Here is a 23,685-nt window from a genome sequence, read left to right on the forward strand (position 1 = left end):
CCATAATGCAACATCCTGATGACTTGAATGTCCGGTAAGTTGTTACTCTTTGCCACGACACCAGGGAGGGGACTTGGTCGGATATAGGATTAAAGGTCTCCCATCCCCTACTTTCAGCACACCGAGCATTCCAGAGCTGGGGATTGTTGACACCTGTTCAGTGGCTTCGTCAATCCATGCAGTCATGGATCAGCAATGCCGACAACTTCCATGCTTCCAGAGGCCAGGTGGCGGGTCACGACGGTCCGATAGCTCGGGCAACCCTCCTCCAGTCGCCAATGATTGTAGCGACCTCTTTGTGAAAGGGTCCCCTGTACGCGTGTCACTGGCAGAACACACTAAACATCACAACCAAATCCCCTCCAATAAGAGCAAGATCAGGGGACACAGCGGGGCTTCAAAGTGACCTTTAATGAAAGATTCGGGCATGATGCGTTTCAGCAACAGCCTTCCCCAGATACCTTCATCCTCAACAAAAAGTCCCGCTCACTTAGAGTCTTAAATAAGCGCCTTCTACCTCTGTGTAGAGGCACACACCTGGTTCGCAGCTGAGACGGTAATTTTGGTTGCAAAAACTACCGGTCCCATAATGCAACATCCTGATGACTTGAATGTACGGTAAGTCGGTACTCTTTGCCACAACATATATATATATATATATCAATGTCCAGCTTCCCACACCAAGTAGAATGGACCAGCACTCACGTTATTTAAATCTCTTTACAGATTTATTGGCGAAAAAATCCTGCCTTTGCCAATGTCAGCGGGCGACGTTATCATGGCGATCTTTATTCTTTAAATCTTTTTATTGTGTATGATGCAATCAGTAACAGTACACCCACCTACAACCACTGGCTGGTGGAGAACATTGTAGGGAGTGAAAAAAAGAGCAAAGATGAGGCTGCGAGAGACAGAGAAGGTTGAGGACAAGTAATCCTCCACTGCGTGAGGTGTGACTCTTTAGAGATCTAGGGCTGAGTGTCCTTCGGCGGAGGCGGCAGGCTTGTCAGGGGAGTCGTCGGTAATCGCAAGACTCGTAGATATCGAGGGTAGGTAAGCTCTATGAACTCTGAGGATAAGTATGCAACAGTTGACCCCCAGGTCTTATCGAACTTAGGCAATGTGTGGTTGATCCCAGCTATGATCTGTTCCAACCCCACAAGCTACCACAATTTGTGTAGCCAATCTAACTTAGTCAGGATGTCGGCTGTGCCCCACCTTGCCAGGAGAACCTGCTTGGCAGCCCCTAGTGCTAGTGTGATTGCCCTGCCCATGCAAGTCCGGAGAGGGTATGTGAGAGGATTGGGTAGCCCCAGCAGGATATAGCTAGGAAATCTGGGGAGTTCCGTCTGATAAATCTGGTCGATTATCGGCAGAATAGTCTCCCAAAATGCCTGTATCTTAGGGCAATGCCACAGAATGTGAGACAGTGTACCCTCCTGCCCGCAGTTGCGCCAACTGAGGTCGCTACTAGGGGGCTTCCATTTAGCGACCCGCACCGGAGTATAATACCATTAGTGTGTAATTTTTAGGAGCATTTCTTTCCCTGATGTACTGCATGATGATGCCCAGGCCCTGTGAATAATGTCAGCCCACTCCTTAGGGGAGAACTCCCAACTCAGTTCCGCCTCCCACCTACTCTGGGCTGGGGATTTGGCTTGCATCTTTGACCTGTTGAGAAAGCCGTAAATATCCAACAGAAGACGTTTTTTGGAAGTGCGAGTGATGTACCAAACGTCAAACTTCGTGAGGAGTCGACCCGCATGCAAACCGACCTGCGGCTGAGTGACCCAATGGCGTAGCGACAAGTACTGCCAGTACGTTTCCTTAGGGATCCCGTAATGAGCCACCAGTCGGGGGAAATCCAGGATTCCCTGCTCATCAAAGAGTCACTGATACGTTTACAGTTTGCTTCTTGCCATTTCAAGTAGGTGTTTTCTACGAGGGCCGGGGGAAAGTCCGGGTTCTTGATGAAGGAGGTCAAGGGTGAGATAGCAGAGGACACCTTACACTTCTCTTGGACCCTCTCTCACACCTGCATAGTGGCACACAAGACTGGGGAGGCGTAGGCACCCAACGGTCGATGTCATCTGGGAAGCCAAGGGACCTTCCAGATGTGGTTCCCTGCCACTCCCCTATCCATGAAACACAAATGTTTCTCCGATTCTAGATGGTACCATTCAATCATCCATCATAATTGAGCCGCTTCGTAGTTGCGCCCGAGATGCAGGACACCAAGACCGCCCTCATCCTGCTGCAGGTACGTGAGATGACGGGCCATGCGCGGTTCCCCCCCCCCCCCCAAGTAAAGCTATTAATAAGGTGCTGCATTTGAGCCAGCATCGTAACAGTCGAATATAGGAGGAGCGTCTGCATGAAATAAGGCAGGTGAGGCAAAATCGTCATTTTGACGGACGCAATCTTGCCCAGCCAGGAGAGGGTGTGTTTCTTCCAGTTATTCAATTAGGGTCGGACTTTGGTCAGTGCTTCCGTATAGTTCACCTGAGCCGTCTTCGCTGTGGTAGAAAAACCAGGAGCCCCAGGTAGGTAATATCGGTAGCAGCCCAAGAAAATGGGAAGTGGAGCGATAGTTGCCGGCGGTCCCCCGCAGATAATGTAAGGCTCAAAGCCTTGGTCTTTTTCATGTTAATTTTGAATCCCGACGCTGCGTTAAAAGCCTCGACCTCCGCCAGCAGAGGGGGAAAAGATAGCAACGGATGCATTAAAAAAAGGAGCACGTTGTCCGCGTACAGGGAGATCTTGTGTTCCCTGTTGCCCATCTGGATCCCAGAGATGGTAGAGAGTTGGCGGACCCTTTCGGTGAACAGCTCCATATAGAGCGTGAAAAGGAGGGGTGAAAGGGGACACCCCTGCAGTGTACCGCATCCGACCTGGAAGGGACGGAAGATCACCCCTTTGACCCGGATACGAGCCTGTGGACCATGATATATGCAGTTCACCCATTTCTGGAATCTATCCCGAGTCGGAATCGGCAGAGAACCTGTTACAAGTAAGTCAAATGGACTCGGTCGAATGCCTTTTCGGCATCCACCGAGATAAGAATCGCTGGGGTCTGGGTCCGTTGAGTCTGATCCAGTAAGTGGCAGAGTCTTCGAGTGCCATCCCCGCAGTTGCCGTCCGGAATAAAATCCGATTGGTCGGGGTCCACCAGGCCCTGCATGTGGGGAGCGAGTCTGGAGGCCAGAATACTGGTGAAGATCTTCAGGTCCACATTGAGCAGAGAAATGGGGCAGTATAAAGCACATTCCCGTGGGTCCTTTCCCACCTTGGGAATGACCACTATCTCCTCCATAGCCATCAAGGGAGTCAGTTTCCCCGGGGAACTGAAGGTGTCAAACAGCCGAGTCAGAAGGGGGGAGAGGTCCGACACAAATGTTTTATAAAAGTCGACCGGAAAGCCATCCTCTCCCGGAGCTTTACCAACTGGAAGGCCCTGGATGGCGCGCATTACTTCATCAGAGCTGATATCCGCATCTAGATTGGCTGCAATCGAGGCCACAAGCAGGGTCACCTGTGCCGCTTGCATGTACTTCTGGGCCACAGTAGGGTCCAGTCTATCGGCCAAGTAGAGAGCCCTATAGAAGGCCTCAAATGCGAATGCTATGTCACCATCCGCCCGCAGGGTCTCACCCCGCTCGGTCGTAAGTTCTGCGACCCGACGCATCGCAGTCTCAGCCAGCAGAGCGTGAACCAAGAGTCTCCCTGCCTTATATCCTCCTTCGTAATAGCGCTGCTTAGTGCGGAGCAAGGCGTATTTGTCGAGGTCTAATGCCCGCAGCATCTTCCTTGCCTGTGTAACTAAGCGTTGGGTTTGTACTGCCCCCGTACGGTGATGCACCCCCTCCAGCTCCCTCATTTGGTCCTCCAATTCCCCCCTCTTAGCCTTGCGATCCTTATTCAGGCCCGCCGTGTTGGCGATACAGCGCCCACGGATGACAGCCTTCAGGGTGTCCTAAAGCATGCCGACCCCCACCGAGCCCACATCATTTACTTCCAGGTAGTTTTTAATGGTATCCCGTATCTCAGTAATATTGGCATCGTATGTGAGTAATTTGCGGTTGAGACACCATGAAATCTGCCACGAGAGCCCACCAGGGAAAAGTAACATCAGAACCACCGGAGACTGGTCACGGAACGCCACCACCCCAATAGATACATCGGCAGTGGACGCCGTTACCCTAGGCGAAGTCCAAAAAAGGTCAATGCGGGCGTGCGTCTGATGGGCTGCTGAAAAAAAGGTGTTTTCCCGTGCTGTCGGAAAATGATGACGCCAGGCGTCTATAAGGCCAGCCTCGCTCAGTCTCTGAAGCATCATATCGGAGATGGAGCCCGTGTGTCCCACCCTGAGCGTCGACCTATCCAGCTCCGCAATGGGGACCAAGTTAAAATATCCCCGAGAAATTACGAGATCCTCTTAGGAGACTCCAAAATTAAACTTATAGAGTCTCGCAAAAAGGCCTCCTGGTGTTCATTGGGTCTATAAACCAAGGCGATCGTGTGCATTCTCTCTCCCATTACCACCAGCAAGGCCAGAAGACGTCCCGCGACCTCTGCATGAATTCCCACTACTTTCCCCTGAAAATTCGTAGCTAAAAGAATCGCCACCCCAGCTTCCTTCCCCGGCCCGACGAAAAATATTGTCTGTCAAACCAATGAGATCGAAGCCGCTTCCAGTCTGCCTGCAGGAGGTGGGTCTCCTGTAGGAGACAAACATTGCACTTGGCATCTCTCAACAAGGCAAGAAGCGCGCGCCGCTTTGCTGGCGAATTAAGACCCCGCACATTGAAGCTCATAATGACAACTATAAGGTTTGTCATGTGGGGGTATGAAGAGGCTCAAATGCGCACTGACCTAACCTGTCTCAGGGGAAACCAGCAGCAGCGGGGCACCAGGGCTCCCCCGTCCCACGACCCGCTTAGGAACCCTAACCCTGATAGACCCCCCTCCCGCAGCGGCTCCTCCTGAGGTCCCCCAAGCGCGACAGGGTGGGCTCAGTATATAGAACGGGAGACGGGTCCAGGGCTGTGAGACAAACATCCAGCGCATCTCAGAGGCATAGAAGCAAATAAAGCACACAATCAGCCTACCCCGATGCGTGCGCCCAGTCCCCCCTCATCCCGAGATTGCTAAACCCGCCATCCCCCCCGCCGACCCAACCACCAAAGTCGATGAGTCACCCTACCTGTCTGTGGGAAGGCAGTAGCACGCTCTGACTGCATGGGAGCTGCAACTCTCTGGTGGGTGGAATAGGAAGAAAGGCAGAGAGAAAGGAAAGAAAAAGAGAAAGAGAAGGAAAAGGAAACATAAGGAGACTTCAAAGTCGTCTTCCAAGTAGAACGAAGCCCACCAATGTGCAGGGGTCCATGTGTCCGACGGACGGTTGTCACCATTCTGAAGGTGGGGCTCCTCCCCCAAGACCGACATCTCAAAACGCTGAGCTCGGACCATTGTTCCCCTCATTAAGTCTCAGGACAGCAACGGTACGGGTCATTCACCCGCTTGGGCAGCGGAACCCTCCCGGTCCTGTATCTGTCGCAGCAGAGCCTCCCATTCCATCTGGCGCTCCTCTTCGGAGGGCTTTGCCTGAGCACACCACCTGGGGCCCAGTTTCCTGCCCGATCTCCTCAGCCTTCCCGAAGCAGGATCTCCCTCCGGCACATCTGAGTCTTCAGCCACATTCAGGGCATCCCCAAGGACAGCCTTCGCCTCTTGCAGGTTACGTACCCTATGCGTTTCTTTGTTCCAGATGAAGGAAAGTCGGAACGGATGTCCCCATCTGTAGCGTATTCCCTGCTCATGGAGGAAAGTCGTGACAGGTCACAGCTCCTTACGCCGCTGAAGGGTGAGGGGTGAGAGGTCTTGGTACACCCCCACCTGGAGGCCGTTGAACTCCACAGTCAGACGGTCACGTGTAGCAGCCATAATAATTTCTTTCTGCCGATAGGAGTGGAGGCAGCTCAGGACGTCCTGTGGTTGGCCCTGGCCCGAGGACGGGCACCCGGCAGGTGCGTGCAATCCAGCGTGACCACCTGCAGAGGGCTGCTGTCAGGAGGCAGAGAACCCAGTCCTCCAGTTTACCACCATCTGCTTGGAGTGGTACGCCTTTGATGCGAATGTTGGAGTGCCTCAAGCGGTTTTTCCAGCTTGAGATATAACTCCACATGTCGTTCTCGGAGGTCGATAAGTTCCCGGGCCTGTACAGTGAGCTCTTCCTCTCGCCTGTCTCCATTGCGCTCCAGGGTGTCCACTCTATCCCCCATCTCGCCGAGATCCGGCCTGAGCTGTTTAACATAAGAAGCCAATTCTTGTCGTAGCCCAGCGAAGTCATCTCGTATCGCGCCAAAAAGCTGCTTCATGAATTCTTTTGTGACGGGCTTGGCCGCCTGACCTGTGACTGAGTCTGTTGTGCCTTTGCCAGGGTGAGACCCATGAGGCTCATTACTGGGCCCTCAAGTCTTCTTCTCGCCTGGTTTCTGGAGTAGATCCTTAATGGAGGCTTCCTTGACAGGGACTTCCTTTTTGGCTTGTTGGGTGGCCAGGGCCGGCAGCTCGCAGAAGAGGGACCGGTACTCCGACAGCCGCCGCCAGGTCCCAATGCAGGGGGTATCTCTGACTCTCCTAGTGGATGAGTCCCCAGCTCTGACGCTCCTCCTGAATGGCCACTGAAAAAGTTAATCTGGCCTGGTTGCCGCATCTGGGTTCCGAGCTCTTCACCCACCACCCATGCACCGCTGTGGAATTCCGGGGGGCCTGCTAAAAGTTGCAAGGGACACGTTGACACTACCACCCCCGTTATGGCAGGCGTGAGAGTCCCACGTGTCCAAGGCCTCAGGGTACCAAGGCTGGCGCTAAAGTGCCAAATCCTGACCGGGCGGCTCATTGCGCCACCCTCTGCACCCGCTGGGCATGCTCACTGCCGGTTGCGTGTATCTGCTACCCCACCTAGCCCGGGAGTCTCTGCCTCTTCGGGCAACACAGCGGAGCAACGCCCCTCCACTAGTCGAGAGGGCTTCTCACTACTGTGGCCTACGCTGCAGGATGCAACCACGGGATGGGTCCCTTTCGGGTGGCAGGACCCCCCGTTGCTCAGACCACGTTGCCGTTGTGGTACTGGGCATGTGGTGGGTCCTCCTAGGCAGCAATGCAGAACCTGTGGCGCGTCCAGCGCAGCAATCACCTTACCGCGAGCTCCACTTGCTTTGCCCAGGCCGTGGTCTCACCTCCAGGGCTGTCCCGCTGCCCAGTCTGCCCCCCCGCTCTGGGGCCGGTCACTCTCCAACTTCCAGGGCTTTCACCTTGTCCTTGTGGTGCAGCCGGTGCACTGCAATCTCCTCAGCAGGGCCAATGGTCGCAGCCGGCCGGGTGTCTCCGCAGCTCCCCCAACAAGCACAACAGCTGAAAAGGCAGGCACCACGTACTTCCCCACTCAACAGTCACCTGGACGCGGCTTCCAAGCTACTGATGCAACTGGGCCTGCGGGGCCGCGGCGGGCACCCAGCACTGGAATCCGCACCTTTCAGCCGATGCCCAGGGTCTACTCATGGTAAGTGTGTCCTGAGAGCGCGAATCTGCTAATTATCTGTCTTCAAAGTTACCGATGGATGCACGATATCGGCCTTGGTGAGCAGAGCCCCTGGGAAACGGTGCTACTCCGCCACAATCTTGGCCACGCCCCCATGGCGATATTTAAACACGTGATTAGACATTACTGTGGGCGCCATCTTGGAATATGTCTGGGACTGGTGAAATTCATTATTCACTCTGTAAACAGTCTATGTATATTACTTCATAAACATATAATGTTATTGAAAATTCATCCATGAATTTAATTATAAACAGTCTTATGTACAATATTTACACACAGCACTTTATATATTCACATATTCAGAGTCTCCCCACTAAGCGCGTTAGTCTATTGTTCTGCTATCCACTTTGCGGTATACCAATCAACCAGGCACCTTCATGTATTTACCACAATCTCGCCCAGAATGGGCTATGAACCTGGTACTGACTCGTGGATAATAATCCATGTGGGCTAAGGACCTTTTGAGAATAAGACTCGCGCTGCGGTGACTTCATTTCTGTCAGGCTGTGTCGTACCTTATCCTGCCCTGAATGGGCATGTACTCTCAACATAAGCTGTTGCATCCTCACATGTCCCTTATCATGTCTGTAACAGGCCTATATAGTACCAACAGTTCTATCAGGTCCCTGAGTCAATGGCAAGTTCCTCTCCGCCTTCCAGTCCCCCTGGAAATTTGCATTGGAGGTCTATGATGAATCTTGACTCCAGCCTCCTTAATCTCTTCTCTCTGTCACCTCCTCTAACATCTCTGGTAACGTGATTGACACAGAAATACTGCAGGAGCGCCCTATCGCTCTTGTGATGGCTCGCAAAGTGCCGAGCAACTGGATAGTTGGTATCGTTGCTGGCAATGGCCCTCTGATGCTCTAGGATCCTCATCTTCACCTGATTAATTGTGTTCCCCACATACCGTAGGTTGCACGGACAAACCAAGCAGTATACCACAAATGTGGTGCTGCATGTCATGAATTACGTATCCTCCTTGCTGTCTTCATCCCTAATATGAGGTAATCCTCTTACTGGTAGCGCATGCCCTGCATTTACCACAGGGAAAGGAGCCCTGTAGGTCTGCCAAACCCTGTTGTGGTTTAACTGTCACCAGGTGACTCTCAACTAAATGATCTTTTATGGACCTAGATCTCCTGAATGTTATGCCTGGTTGCTCTGGCAGATCTTTCCCAATAACTGCATCTGACTTAAAGATCTGCCAGTTCCTAAGCAGAATTGCTCTGACTACACTTGCTGCGTTGGAATAGCGTGTAATCATCCTGAAATTGTTAATGTTCCCTTTCGTATCCTGTTTTCCTACACTTTGTATGAGATCAATTCTGTTCTTACTTTCTGCTTTGAGTTGTGCTGCCTTCAATGTTTTATGCGGGTAACCCCTCACTTTAAAACGACTCAAACTCTGACTTGCTGCTCTTAGATAGTCTTCTTGCCTTGAGCTGTTCCTCTTGATCCGTAAAAGTTCCCCATAGGGGATAGTCTGGATCAGGTTCTGTGGGTGACTGCTGGTCCCATGAAGGACAGAATTGCCCGCTGTTTCTTTCCTGTATAGGGCTGTATGCAGTTTGTTTTCACTCACAAAAACCTTCAAGTCTAGAAAATTCACTTGTGTGGGGCTCAACTCTCCTGCAAATTTCAGATTTAGATTTTTGTCATTTAGGCAGGAGACATATTGCTTTGCAGACTCCATTGTCTCTCTCCAAATTATGATGAATCTTACTGCCTCCAGCCGATCGGTGTGTCTTATGCTGATATAGAGACTTGACACATCGAGAGTTACCATCACAAAATCCGGTTCGCATTCAATCCCTTGTATTTGCTTCAGAAAATCCTTTGTGTCCCGTGTATATGAAGAGAGTTGCAATAGAAAAGGGAATAGAAAATGGTCCACATATCTCGATAGGTTTTCCGTCAGGCCTCCTATTGAGGAGACTTTTGGACGTCCTGGTGGGCTAGTGGCTTTTTTGTGGATCTTTGGTAAGTGGTAGAATGTAGGGATTCTAGGATGTTTCAGGCACATGCATCAAAGGAAAAACCGGTCGCAAACGGGCAGATTCTCAGAATCTGCCCCTTTGCGACCGGTATTTTTGCATTTGGGATGCATCATCCCAAATGCAAAAATTGCAATTTATGGAATCTCTAAATTGCGATTACTTAAATTGCGATTGCATTTAAGGAATCCCAAATTGTGATTCCTTAAATGCAATGCATTAAAGTAAAACAATTAGCGATTTCGCTAATAGGGGGAGCACATTACCATGAAGTTGAACTTCATGATAATTTGCAAAAACTTTGAAAAATGCACTTTTGTGCATTTTTCAAAGTTTCATGTTGCACACACACATGCCCTTAGGGCATGTGTGTGTGCAACATATGTGCACAGATCAATTTCAAGGGTGCAATAGGGTGTTATTTTGATACCCTTGCACCCTTGAAATTGCATGAGCAATTTGCGAGTACCTACTGGTACTCGCAAATTGCTCACGCAATCTTCATTTCATTCCTATGGGCCTGGAGGCCCATAGGAATGAATGGGACGGCATTCCTTAATTGCGACCGGCAATTTGCGAGTCGCAATTAAGGAATGTGTAGGAATCGCTATTTTTATAGCGATTCCTACATGCATAGGCTTTTGCAATTCCTTAATTGCGATTCCTTAATAATCGCAATTAAGGAATCGCAAAAGCCTACGTTGATGCATGTGCCAGTTTGTTCTGTAAGAAACTGTATTCCTCTGTTGATAAAATTCCCTTACAGAGCAACTTGTCAATCATCCTCTCAAATGATTGTATATAGTGTGTAGTCCATTTCTGTCACAGCAGTGTAGTTGTTCTTATCTTGTAATTGTCTTAGGGCCTCTTTGCAGTAGTTCTCCCTCGTCTGCAGAACTATATTGCCACCCTTATCCGATGGTTTCACTATAATTGTTTTGTCATTTTTCAAATCCTTTATTGCTTTCATCTGTTTATATGATAGATTCCATCTGCGAGGTGATCTCTCCTTTGACCTCAGTCCCAATAAGTCTCTGTTCACATTATCATAGAAGATGTCAATAGCATCAACCGGTGTCTGTGGGTAAAATTTCAAAACAGATTTAAATGGACTTGGGGCTCCCACCTGTGCTATCCCAAAATCTTTCAGTCCATCATGGGTGTTATCCGCTGCCATGTTATCTGTGCTACCTCCGAGTCTCAGTTCTTCCATGGTCGCCAGGGTTTCAAGATCACTAACAGTTAGGACATCAGTTTCCTCTGACGTATTCGTAGCTCTTCTTTGCCCCGAATTCTTCATTTTGAAAAACGTATACACTTTCAATTTCCGGATATACCTAAATAGATCTATCCTGGTCTGTGTATATTCGAACTCCTTGGTGGGACAAAATGTCAAACCTAAAGTTAAAACTGACTCCTACGTAGTTGATAACGTTCTTGTTGTATTGTTGACAATCGTCAGGTTATCCCTCATTGTTTGGTGTTCCTGCCTCTCCTGTTGTACATGTATGTGAGATATATATATTTATATATATATATAATTGAAATTCACTGAAAAAACCATAGGTTTCATGCAGGTTATAGTTAGGAATTGGCATTTAAAAAACCCTAGAAATTCACTGAAAAAAAACATAGGTTTCAGGGGCGTTATAGTTAGCTCGACATTTCCCTCGTACAAAACCCTAGAAATTTCCCCAGCTAACTATAACTCGCGCCCCCGCAATGCACTGCTGCTATTGCATCACTCATGACATGGTCAGTGACATCACTGATGACATCTCAAATGACATCTGAAATGACACCACTGATGACATCACTGATGACGTCATCAAGTGAGTCTGTGTTTCTGAAAAGTTTAAATATGTTTTATATATTTATAGTGAAAGGCCTGTGGAAGAATGAGTGGGTGTACAAGTGTGTGAATGGATGATTTTCTAGGTGCGTAACTGACTCTATAAGTGAGTCATTAAATGTATCTTACTGCAGACTAGTGACTAAACTGTGTGAATGTCTGTATCTGTCTGTCTGTTGGTGTATAAGTGGCTGCATGGTTTTGTGAATAGCTATATGAGTGTCTATATGGGGGGGGCGTGGCTAACGAGCCACAATGGCGGACGCAACCTTGTAGAGCTCCGCTACCTTTTCCCCGAGTTATCCTGTCACCGGAGATCCTGAGGTGCTGCCTTTGTTCTAAATGCCGGCGGCAAGGTGGTGTGGAGCGACAGGGGTGCCGGCGAGGCTCGGGAGCGTTGTGGTGCCGGTGAACGAGCTGCGGAGTGTCGGAGACGCTTGGCCCTGAGAACTGTGGGCGGCGTTGGACCGGGAGGGCCGCGGGGCTCGCTCTCGGAGCTGCGGTGGCCGGAGATAGCCACAGGGCGGAGGTAAATGCTAGGTGAAGACGAGCGGCTGGCAAGGGAGACCCCCCCGGATGCAGATGCTGACCTGTGGATGCGGTGGAAGAGGCTGCGGGCGCACCAAAACTGAGGCGCTGGGGGCGCTGGGCAGCGTCCTGCGATGAACTGCTGATGTTGGGGGCGCCCCTGCGAAGGGAGACTCGGAGACCAGCCCCGGTGAGCGGCGCATATGCGCATTGTCATCTACGGAGGTGATTAGTGACAGACACCTGCTGGGGGCTGGAGAAACCCGCGCGCTCGCGGACTGCTGGGTGCAGGATACCTTGGACTGGTGCTGGGAGCCGCGGTGAGCCGCGGGACCCGGCCGGTGGCGGCCATTTTGCAACCAGCCTGCTAAAGTTGCACAACGCAAAGCGGCACGGGGTACAGGACACAGACAAGGCCATATGATGCTCCGAGGGCGGTGGGATCGTGGCGGGAGAGGCCGCGGCTGCCCCTTTGCTGTGAGAGAAGGCAAAGGTAGAATTGACCCCCCACGAATGCCCAGGGCTGCCAGCTGAGTGACACGTAAGAAGCAGGGCTGAGTAGGGAGCGCGGAGGCCTCCGTCCTCGTGGGACATACATAGTGGTGGGTCAACCGTCACAGCGCTTCAAACTGGAGGAGGGAGTCGACGAGGAGCGCTGGGTGGCGGCTACTGCTGCCCCGGTGTGACACCGCGAGCGCTGAGCCTGCGGTGGGAGCTGCTGGCCGTGCTCTTGTGGGAGGCTGAGAGACTGACGCCTGCAGTGAAGAGGAGACGGTGGAGGGCGAGGCTATACTTAGAGATCTGCCCCGTGGGGGGGTGTCACTGCCTCCAGCTGGGTAGTTCCTGCCTGGCCGCTGCCTACCGCCTAGGGGTGCGTTTGCCCCTTGAGAACCGAGGCGTGCTGCCCCAACTGGCTCCTGCCGGGCGCCACGTCATGGAAGACGAGTGGGGGGCTGGATCGTGGTCCCCGAATGCGACAGCACCCACGCCTGCTATACACTGCGGTCGCAGAGGGCAGTGTCGGAGGGCGCAGGTGAGTGCCGGCCAGCCTCTCGAGCCTGTTGTGGACCCCACCGGAGGATACTATCTGCGGCTGGACACGTGCGGAATTTTCTGTGAAGACAGAACCGGTGAGCCTTCACTGGGGGGCGCTGGCCAAGCGCACATCATCTGCCGACTGACTGCCACTGTCCTGGGGCGGTTGGCGAGAGGACGCCGCGGGTGCACCTAGTCTACCGGCGATTGGGGGCGGATGCCCACGGCGCAGCAGCTGGTGATGGGCCGCATGCGCGCCAGGCTGCAGCAGGGCCCGCTGCAGGCACCGACTTCTGACCGTGCCCGCCCTCGAGAAGGGATGGAAGAGGGATCATCAACATCTGTGGCGCTGGCGGCCAAGATGGACTCTGTGCTGGCCACAGTGGAGAGAATTGGGACAACCCTGGAACACACTAGGACGTCGCTGGAGAACCGCATAGATAAAGTCACTTCCGACTTCACGCTCCTCCATGCGGACCACCGTAAATTGGCGGACACGGTCGCCACTCACGGGCAAACACTGACAGAGTTACAGCCAGTCACTCGCAGTCACGCTGCTGCTCTACAAGACATGTTGGATCGTATCCACGCCCTAGAAGACAGGGCGGAAGACGCAGAAGGGCGCTCCCGTCGCAATAATGTTCGCGCTGTGGGCCTGCCGGAAGGAGAAGAGGGGCGAAACCCGGAGCAGTATGTGGAGGACTGGCTACGCACAGTCATGCCGCCAGGAAAGCTGTCGACCCACTTCGCGGTGGAAAGAGCTCATCGTGTGCCTGCCCAAAAGCCACCACCGGGAGCCCGACCGCGCCCATTCCTGTTCAAGCTGCTGAATTACAGAGACAGGGATGTCATCCTCAGAGAAGTTCGTAATATGAATGGTCTTTCAGTGAGCGGCAGCCAAGTGATGCTTTTCCCGGACTACACCGCGCTGGTGCAACGCCGCAGAAATAATTACATGGCAGTGAAATGCCAACTTCGAGAGCTGGCATTGCCGTACTCGCTGCTGTTCCCTGCTAAGATGTGTGTGATGGACAAAGGGAAGACACATTATCTTGACTCCCCAGCGGAGGTCTGGAACTGGCTAGAGGAGAAAGGACTATGGACGGGGCCGAGGCCGGCTGACCCAGGGGACGGAGACCGCCCAAGTAGGAGAGATGGATGTCGCAAACGGCGCAGAACAATACGCGAGATGCCGGTGCGGTCAGCGGCTCCAACGCCGTAGAAAATGCAGCAGGAGCGTCAAAATGTACTGCAGGCGGTCACGACACTTGCCAGTCCGAGTCAGGTAGACTCATTGGATATAGAGGAGCGACCCGAGGTGCTGGTGAGCAGGTCAACGTCACCGTCGACTACACACTCTGAAGAGTTCGGTGGGCCGGTGGTCACCCCACAGACTGCGGATGGTATCCTGGACTGAGAGATGGCCTGAGAAGTATCGTTCGTGCAAGTACCTTGCAGTTGGCTGATGTACATGGGTGGGGAAGAGGGAGAGACTGGGTCCTGGACCTAACCTAGTAGACCTGCCGATCTGGGAGGGGGATTTGTTGTGATCATAGCTGCTCACCCATGTCGGGTCTTCCCAGGGAAGAACAGTAGGCAGAAGTGGTTTCTGGGGACTTTGCTGGTGCCTCACTAGTAGCACCGATCACCATTGGGTAACACTTCTTAGCGGCGCACCACATTTGAACGGCACACGGGGATAGCGATGGCGAGCTTTCATCCACACGCATATTCCCCCAGGTCACACCCTGACCTAGTTTACACCTGCGCAGGTTTACGTGAGTTTGGACGGACGCACTTGTGAGGTTCGCCCCAGCCGTTAAGCAACTGCTATTGTTATGTTGATATTGTTGATATTGTTACCTCAGACCACAGCTCCCTTCCTTTACTACAGCGCATGCCGGCTGCCACAAGCCCCGAGCCCGGTCTCCCCAATCACAACACAGCTGCGATATGACACGCGTTAATATTCTTTCGTGGAACATACGGAGCATGCACACTCCCACGCGGAGGTATTCCATTTTCGCCTACCTACAGCGACACTCGGCTGGAATCGCTCTGCTACAAGAGACGCACATGACACAGCCCGAGTTAGAGAAACTGCGAAGGTGCTGGAGAGGCCAGGTGTACGGCACGGTGTACTCGGCACACGCCAGGGGCACCCTTGTGTGGGTCAGAGCGGGCGTTCCGTTCGTCAGCGAAGACGTGTCTGTGGACACTGAAGGCAGGTACACACTGGTGCGGGGAACGCTGAATAGCCAATCTATACTACTGGCCTCGATCTACGCTCTGAATGTCGATCAAATATCCTTCCTCATGCGACTGTCACTGGCGTTGACTCCATACGCCGGGCTCCCCTGGCTGATTTGAGGGGATTTTAACTCTGTCCTGGATGTGCACCTGGACAGGTCATTTCCTCCGCTCCGTGCGACGTCTGCTGCTTCTACGGCACGCGCATTGGTTGACTGGCTTTCACAGTGGGGGTGCTTGACACGTGCATTTAGACAGGATAGTGGGATCCCCGGCGCTGCTGCCACTAGTGGTGAACGCAGAATACTTGGGGTGCACGCACTCTGATCATAACCCACTGTGGCTCCAATTTAGCTGGGAGGCGGGTCGTCCTCCCATACCCACGTGGCGACTTCAACCTACTGCGCTGGAGGATCCCGAATTTCGCTCCTCAGTGGAAAATGCTCTCCTCTCCTATTACGAACTCAATGAGGACACAGCGAGCGATGCAAGGATGGATTGGGACGCGCTAAAGTAGTGATTCGAGGTCATTGTTTAGGAACCACGTGGAATATGCGGAGACACTTAGCGGGGTCGCTTACCCGTATCGAATCCCGGCTGCTGCAGTACGAGCGGGAGGGGGAGGGGGCGGTGAACAACTGGCAGATCTGCGCGCCAATCTCGCTGAACTCCTGGAGCGCCTGAGGTGTCTGAATTATGCGGCACACACGGCCCGCACGCACGCCTCGGCTGACAGGGCAGGCCGGCTGCTGGCCTGGCTCTGAAAACAGGAGGCCACCCGAATTCCGATCGCAGCGATACGCAAGCCGGAGGGAGAGCTCAGGTGCACCCAACAGGAAATTCACGGGGTCAAGGTAGACCACTATACACAGTTGTATCGCGCGCGAGGTCACTGCTCGGGAGACGATCTAGAGCGGTTTATTGGACAGGTGCAGCTGTCTACGGTCACTGCAGAACATGTGGAGGCCCTTAACTGTCCTCTCACGTTGGAGGAGATAGGGGAAGCCATATCCTCCATGGCATCAGGGAAAACTCCGGGCCCAGACGGGCTACCTATGGAGTTCTACAAAGCCTACCGAGAACATCTGGTGCCGCACCTCCTCAAGGTATATAGGGCGGCGGTTGAGGTGGGCGCACTACCTCCCTCAGTGCGTGAGGCCTATTTGGTGTCTCTACCCAAGGACTTAGGCTCTTATCGCCCGCTAGCGCTCCTTAACACTGACTGTAAGATCCTAGCCAAGGTGTTGGCGGAGTGTTTGGCGCCGGTGGTTTCGCACTTAGTCCACAAAGACCAGAATGGGTTTGTGCCAAAGCGCAGTACGTCCTTGAACCTGAGGAGATTTTTTAGGGTGGCGGCAGACAGTACACAGGAGTGGCCTAAGGCGGGCTGCCTAATATTAGATCTGGAAAAGGCATTTTACTGCCTGGAATGGCGATATCTTTCGGCGCTGCTGCTGAGATACGACCTTGGCTTGGGGTTTCTGCAAATGGTGGGTCTCCTCTACAAAGATCCTACGGTGCGGGTGCGACTGGGACCGTATATATCCAACGCCATACCAATCTGTAGGGGAACCCGGCAGGGATGCCCACTATCGCCGCTCCTGTTCGCCCTGGCGAGGGAGCCCCTGACAGCAGCTATACGAGAATGGATGGGGGCTGGGATACCATTGGGGGACGCCGTACATCAGGTGTCACTCTATGCAGACGACCTGTTCGTATACGTTAGAGACGTTGATGACATCCCACCTCAGCTGGCCCATATTCTGTGTGACTTTACTACCCTCTCGGGACTTCGGGTGAACGCAAGTAAATCTTGCCTCTACGCATTTGGCGAGGGGCGACAGGACCCTGGATACATCTTAAATGGCACCAGAGTACAGTGGAGGGGTGACACCTTCAGGTATCTGGGACTCCGCATTTACCGTCAACCGGCGGACCTCCTAGATGGCAATTTGGGTAAGGCCTTCACGGTCATTAAATCCCAGGTACACTTCTGGAACGCGCTGCCGCTCACGTGACGGGTAGAGTGGCGCTGTCCAAAATGGTGATGCTCCCGCGGCTTCTATACTATTTTGCTAACCTACCTCTTTACGTCCCGGCAGCCTTCTTCACTAAGCTGTCACAACTTCTTAGGGACTTCATCTGGGGGAATAGCCGGCACAGGATGTCGCTCAAGAAACTCTACCTCCCTACGGACCAAGGAGGTTTGGCCGTACCCTGTTTCGAGCATTATTACCTAGCGGCCCAGCTGCAATGGATAGCTCGTTGGTTCGCGGATAGGGGTCGCGAGGATACTGCGTCCGTGAGCCCGCCGTACTCACTTGAGCAGCTGTTGGTGCTCTTCCACCCAGCCTCCAGGAGTGTAGTCCCAGCCCCGCTCCTTCTTGCTGTGGCGTATCGCTGTTTCTGCAGGAGCCTATTCCTTACTCGGCACGTGCTCCCATATGCGCCAGCGCTGCCATTAGAGGGCACCCCCAGTGGGACGGGACATCTTACCTCCCTCGCGCTCACACAGTGGCGAGAGGCAGATATTCAGACCCTAGGAGATCTGTACCGGGACGGAGTGCTCCTTTCGTGTGACTTGCTTGTGGAGGAGGGGGGACTACCATCGGGAAAATTCCTGACTTATCACTCCTTAGTTAGGACTTTGGTTGCTAGGTGGGGAGACATGGCCGCGGAGCCCAGCCAGCACCTTACTATACAGTACTTGTATGTCATGGGACGAGGCTGCTGTCTGATTCGATGGTTTGCAGCATCGTTGAGGACACACGCGGCGATTACCCTAGAGCCGCTCGGACACAAATGGGAAGTGGATCTGGGGAGGCAGCTGACAGATAAAGACTAGAAACGCATATTGAAAGGCCCGGTGCGTATACCTAGAAATATGCGCCTCCGACAGATACAACTATTCGTCATACATGGGGCATATCTTACCCCCGCGGTTCTTAACAGCTATTTCCATCACGTGGACGCAAGGTGTCCTAGGTGCGCTGCATCAGGGGCTGATCTCATACACATGCTGTGGGGCTGTTGTAAACTACACTCCTATTGGCGTACAATTCATGACTTCTTGCACACTATAACGGGACGGGATATATCTTTTGACTGGGTGGTCTACCTACTGCATCACTTTCGCAGGACGCAGACAACTAAGGTGACGTCTAGGTTTCTGGATTTAGGGCTCGCGGTCGCAAAGCGCCTGATAACCAGGAGGTGGAAGGCGCAGGATCCGCCTCATCCACAGGCATGGAGGCACTCACTTGCTGCATGGGCCGGTGCGGAGGGGACTGCCATCAGACGGGAGGAGACACTAGGGTTGAGGAAGATGCCCATAGCAGCGCAGTGGGAGGCGCTACTTCAGGCGCTCAGACATGTCGAGGAGGGAGATGGGAGGGATGAGCAGGTAAGGGGGGGGTTGACGCCAAGACGGGCAACCGGAGATCCGTCGGAGTGACCTCGTAGGGTTCCAAGCATGACTTACACCTAGATTGGGCGATGTGGGAATACGCATCTAAACACACTTTAATCAATGCCCCCGCCCTCCTCCCGTGTCTTTGTTTCATCCCGCCACCCCGCCCTCTTCGTGCGCTGCATGTTTTCTTCCCAACATGCTTCCTCCCTTGTGTGTTGTTCAATCACTGGTTGTAGGTGCAGCCAGTGTGGAAGTGCTGAGGAGCCCACCTCCTTGCATTGGTACCCTAGTGCTGCCTGTATGAAGATCTGCATGTTTTCTTTAACTAATGCCTCTTAAATACACAATAGAAGTGGCCTGCAGGTCACTGAGTGAATAATTACTGGCCACATCTGGTTAGTGCTTGCGTTTGAGCTGGGCAACCATGTAACTGCTCTGTGCCCGCTGAAACAAAGCATTGCACCTCAGACCATGCCAAGAATGTCAGCATGAACTCAGTATCTACAGGGCTGTCCTGAAACCTGGTGCTCCACAGACCCGTTTTCAGTTCTGGTTTGCAGCCCACCTTGGCGTGCTGGCCTGAGCTCAGTGCCTCGCCTTGCAGGGCGGGACAGCTACAACAGCCAATCAGCAGCAGATATTTTGTGCTACACTGTCCAGAATTTGTTTGCTGCTTTATTTCTCTACAAGCATTACAACTCTACTTTCATATCACCTACACCACCGGGCCTCAACAGTTTTTACTAATTTGAGAAGTACAGCTATTACTCCTCCAGAACATGCGTCTATTCTGCTCTGAATATTTGGTCTGTGCTTGCATGCTGCTACATGCACCACAAGGAGTCCTGAGTTAATGTGTGCGGTCCTCAAGGCCCATAGAGTGGGGCCAGCAGCTTTCAACACATCTAATGAAAAAAGCGGTTGAGATGGGCAACCATGTAATTGCTCTGTACCCGCTGAAACAAAGCATTGCACCGCAGACCATGCCAAGAATGTCAGCATGAACTCAGCATCTACAGAGCTGTCCTGAAACCTGGTGCTCCACAGACCCGTTTTCAGTTCTGGTTTGCAGCCCACCTTGGCGTGCTGGCCTGAGCTCAGTGCCTCGCCTTGCAGGGCCTACTGAGCTGGCCTGAGCTCAGTTTTGTTAAATCACTCCCTCTTCCCGTTGTTTTCTTTAATCATTGCCCCAACTCCTCCTGTGTCGCTCTTTAATTGAAGCCCACAAGATTTCAGATACAAACAGAGGAACATACTGGGGAGTGGGGAAAAAATTAAAAACGCAGGATGTGCCAGCTACAACAGCCAATCAGCAGCAGATATTTTGTGCTACACTGTCCAGAATTTGTTTGCTGCTTTATCTCTCTACAAGCATTTCAACTCTACTTTCAAATCACCTACACCTCCGGGCCTCAACAGTTTTTACTAATTTGGCTGATGTTATGGTTCAGACTGTTAAAGTGTACTGCAACTGTAGATTGCAGATTTTTTGTCCTAATATTACTTTTATGTTCCGTTAATCGCATCTTTATTTTTCGCTCAGTTTTTCCAACATATGGCAAACCGCATGGGCACTTAAGTAAGTAAATCACATTGTTCGTGTCACATGTGGCTGTGACTTTCAACTTGATTTGAGTTCCCTGGGTGGGATGCATGATGTTGGTTCCTCTAATGATATTATTACAATTCCCACAATTATGACATGGTACAGTTCCTCTGTATGTTACTTCTTCTTGATGAGAATCTTTGTTAAGTAGTTGTTTCAAATTGTTAGTACTTTGATACGCAAAAATCGGTTGATTATAAAAAATTCCCCTAAAGTCAGTTTCAGTTTGTAATACTGGCCAGTATTTTCGTATTACCTCCTTTACCTGTTCACTTTTAGTGGAGAATTTGGATACAAACACAGATCTATCTTCCTCTTTTTGGTCTTTTTGTTTGACTCTATTTTCTGCTGATTGCAAGATGGATACGGGGTATCCTCGTTGTTTGAATTTGTTAATCATTTTCTGGCAACTTTCACTGTATAGTTCCTCATTCAAGGCGATTCTTTTTAATCTGAGTAATTGTGAGTATGGTAGATGCTTTTTTAGAGCCAATTGGTGAACACTTGTAAAATGCAGGTTATTATTGCGATCCGTTGGTTTTGTGAATACTGATGTAATAAGTTTTTTATCCACCATCTTAATGTATACATCCAAAAATGTGATATGATCGCTACTTATGTTGTAAGTGAATTCAATTATTTCGTCGATGGAATTGATCTGTGCAATTGCTTGTATGAGATTCAGTTCTTCCCCCTTCCAGATTAGGAAGATGTCTTCAAAGTATCTGTAAAAAGTAATCAAATTTTCTTGCCATTTGTTATTAGACAGAATGTGGTCTAGTTCGAATCGATGCATAAAAAGATTTGCATATGCCGGAGCAGCGCAGTTTCCCATGGATGTTCCTGAAAGTTGAGTTTAATAGTTTCCATTCCATGTGAAGTAGCTGTGATATAAAGTGAAATACAGTAGCTCAAGTAAAAACACTTTTAGTCCTTCTTCCATATCCGTGTCAATCAGGAAAGATTCAGTGGCTTGTAACCCCAGGTCATGGGGAATAGAGGTATACAAAGATTTTACATCTATAGTGCATAATGTGGGTTATACATGATCATCAATCACAATTTCATTTGTTTTAGTCCAGAAATCGGTAGTATCCTTTAAATAAGTAGACATTCTTTCAATCAATCAATCAATCAATCATCGTATTTATATAGCGCACTACTTACCCAGAGGGTCTCAAGGCGCTGGGGGGGGGGGATCCGCTACTGCTCGAACAGCCAGGTCTTGAGTTGCCTCCTGAAGGCGAGGTGGTCCTGGGTCAGGCGGAGGTGGGTGGGGAGGGAGTTCCATGTCTTGGCGGCGAGGTAGGAGAAGGACCGCCCCCCTGTGGTGGCTCTGCGGATGCGGGGGACGGCGGCGAGGGCGTGGATGGTCGAACGGAGCTGGCGTTTGGGAACGTAGAAGTTGAGGCGGCCGTTGAGGTATCCTGGGCCTTGGCTGTGTAGGGCTTTGTGTGCGTGGGTGAGGAGACGGAAGGTGATTCTCTTGTTGACCGGGAGCCAATGCAGATCTCTCAGGTGTCCGGAGATGTGGCTGCGACGGGGGATGTCCAGGATGAGTCGTGCTGAGGCCTTCTGGATCCGCTGGAGTCTCTTCTGGAGTTTTACCTTTGAACGAAGGGTTGCAAATGTCAGTCGATGTATTTTCCAATTGGTTCGTGGATGGAATTTCTGGTTGAGACTATTGGTCTGAATGGTGGTTTTTCTAAGCACTTATGAATTTTGGGCCTCATGTATGAATGTGGAGTACTAGGATTCCTCATTATCAATTTTTTTTGTCTTGTTCTGTTATGGTTCCCATTGTGAAAGCGTTCTCAATGATTAAAGATAATATTCGGCTAAATTCTCTAGTAGGGTTAGAAATTAATTTCATGTAGATAGTGGCGTCCATAACGTGTGTTTCTATGTTTTGATTATAAAATTCCGTGTCAAGAATTACAAGGGCTCCCCCTTTATCCGCTTTACAGCAAGTAATTTGTTTATTAGAGGTAATTTGAGAAATAGCACAACTCAAGATATGGCCAATCAAAATGTGTCACTGCCACAAGGGGAAATTCTTCTAAAAAATCCACTGTGCTGTGCTGTCGAAAAGAAACATTTACCAAATGCCTCAACATTTTCTAGTAGCTGGACACCAGGATAAAATAAATCGAAAGGTGCTCTACATTTATTTGTAGTAAATTGGTTAGGTGTGATTTTATTAGCATGTCAAGTTCAGCAAGTTTCATTTAACAGATCTGAATTAAACAAAATAATCTTGTCAAAAATAATGCTCTTTAAATTTAGATTCAAGAAGTTTACATATCAACCACAAAGCATTTGTTTAATTTTTCGAGCTCATGTATTTTTTTTTAAAAAATGTGAATAATAGTTTTTGTAGATTTGTGCTAAGTTATTTTTCTATAAAACCAACAATATGCAGTTGGCATGCCCTAAAATGCGTCTATTTCTGTTTCAGAGAAATTTGTGTGTGGAAAAGTTTATAAAAGAAATGAAGAAAAATCAAGAAGTGCAAGTAGTCATTCTAAAGACAGGGCCAAAAATGACGACCCTAATCCACGTGACCCAGACTTCTACTGGCAAAAGAAGACAATGGACTGCAAACCCGGCGAGTGTCCGTGGGAGGTAAACAATTGTTATTATTTTTATCTTTAGGCAGCTTATATGACAGATATGGCATCATAATGAATGCATGTAAAAGGTTCAAACAGAGCTCATGTCCTCCACATGGCTGAAATCAAAGAGCTGCATACAATCTGCATGGTACAGGTTAGAACGTTATGTTTTTTTCTTCAGTCATTCATTATCCTAATGTTGCTAAAAAGGGTTAGTTGGGGTAGAAATACATTCTCAATAGTAAAGCCAACTGAAACCACTGTGGCACGTTTTAAATCCTGAGTTTTTTCTTCTCCAGAACAAACACTATTAAAATATGCTACCTACTAGTATGGGTGGCATGTGATTCCTACACCTAGTAACAGCATTGTCTTACGGAACATTTCCGATAGACTGTGATTTACACACGTATGATCATTGTCTCTGTATAAAGCGTTTGTGAAGTGTCTGTAAAGTGCTCTGTCACCCTACTCTGGTGTGAATGAAACTATAAAACAAATTAAATGCATGTGAGAGAGGCTATGTAGAAATGAGGCACACTGTTGGAGGGTGATAGTGAAGGAATCTGTTAAGAAGGAGGTCACTGGGCAGGGGCCCAAAAAGATTGTCAAACCCGGCAGCACCAGCACTAAAGTCAGGTTTGATCCTGCACATTTGAAATGTAAGTGTCCTTGGGGTAATTGTGGTAGTGTGATATCTCTGTGTTGAGGCTGCACAAAATGAAAGCTAATCCATTCGTGAAAAGATACATTTGCAAGGTCAATCATCATCATTTCACCACTA

General features: G+C 50.7%; 1 protein-coding gene across 1 annotated transcript in view; it reads left to right on the top strand.

Annotated features, from left to right (window-relative positions):
• Window positions 1-23,685, top strand: part of LOC146805146 (coagulation factor X-like) — a 466,750-nt gene that overhangs the window by 303,340 nt on the left and 139,725 nt on the right. The window contains exon 6 of the mRNA XM_085622321.1: window positions 22,745-22,911. Coding sequence (XP_085478447.1) covers window positions 22,745-22,911 — 167 coding nt within the window. The remainder of the gene's footprint in view (window positions 1-22,744; window positions 22,912-23,685) is intronic.

The sequence above is a fragment of the Triturus cristatus genome, chromosome 8 (genome assembly GCF_964204655.1).
Source record: "Triturus cristatus chromosome 8, aTriCri1.1, whole genome shotgun sequence".
NCBI classification, from domain to species: domain Eukaryota; kingdom Metazoa; phylum Chordata; class Amphibia; order Caudata; family Salamandridae; genus Triturus; species Triturus cristatus.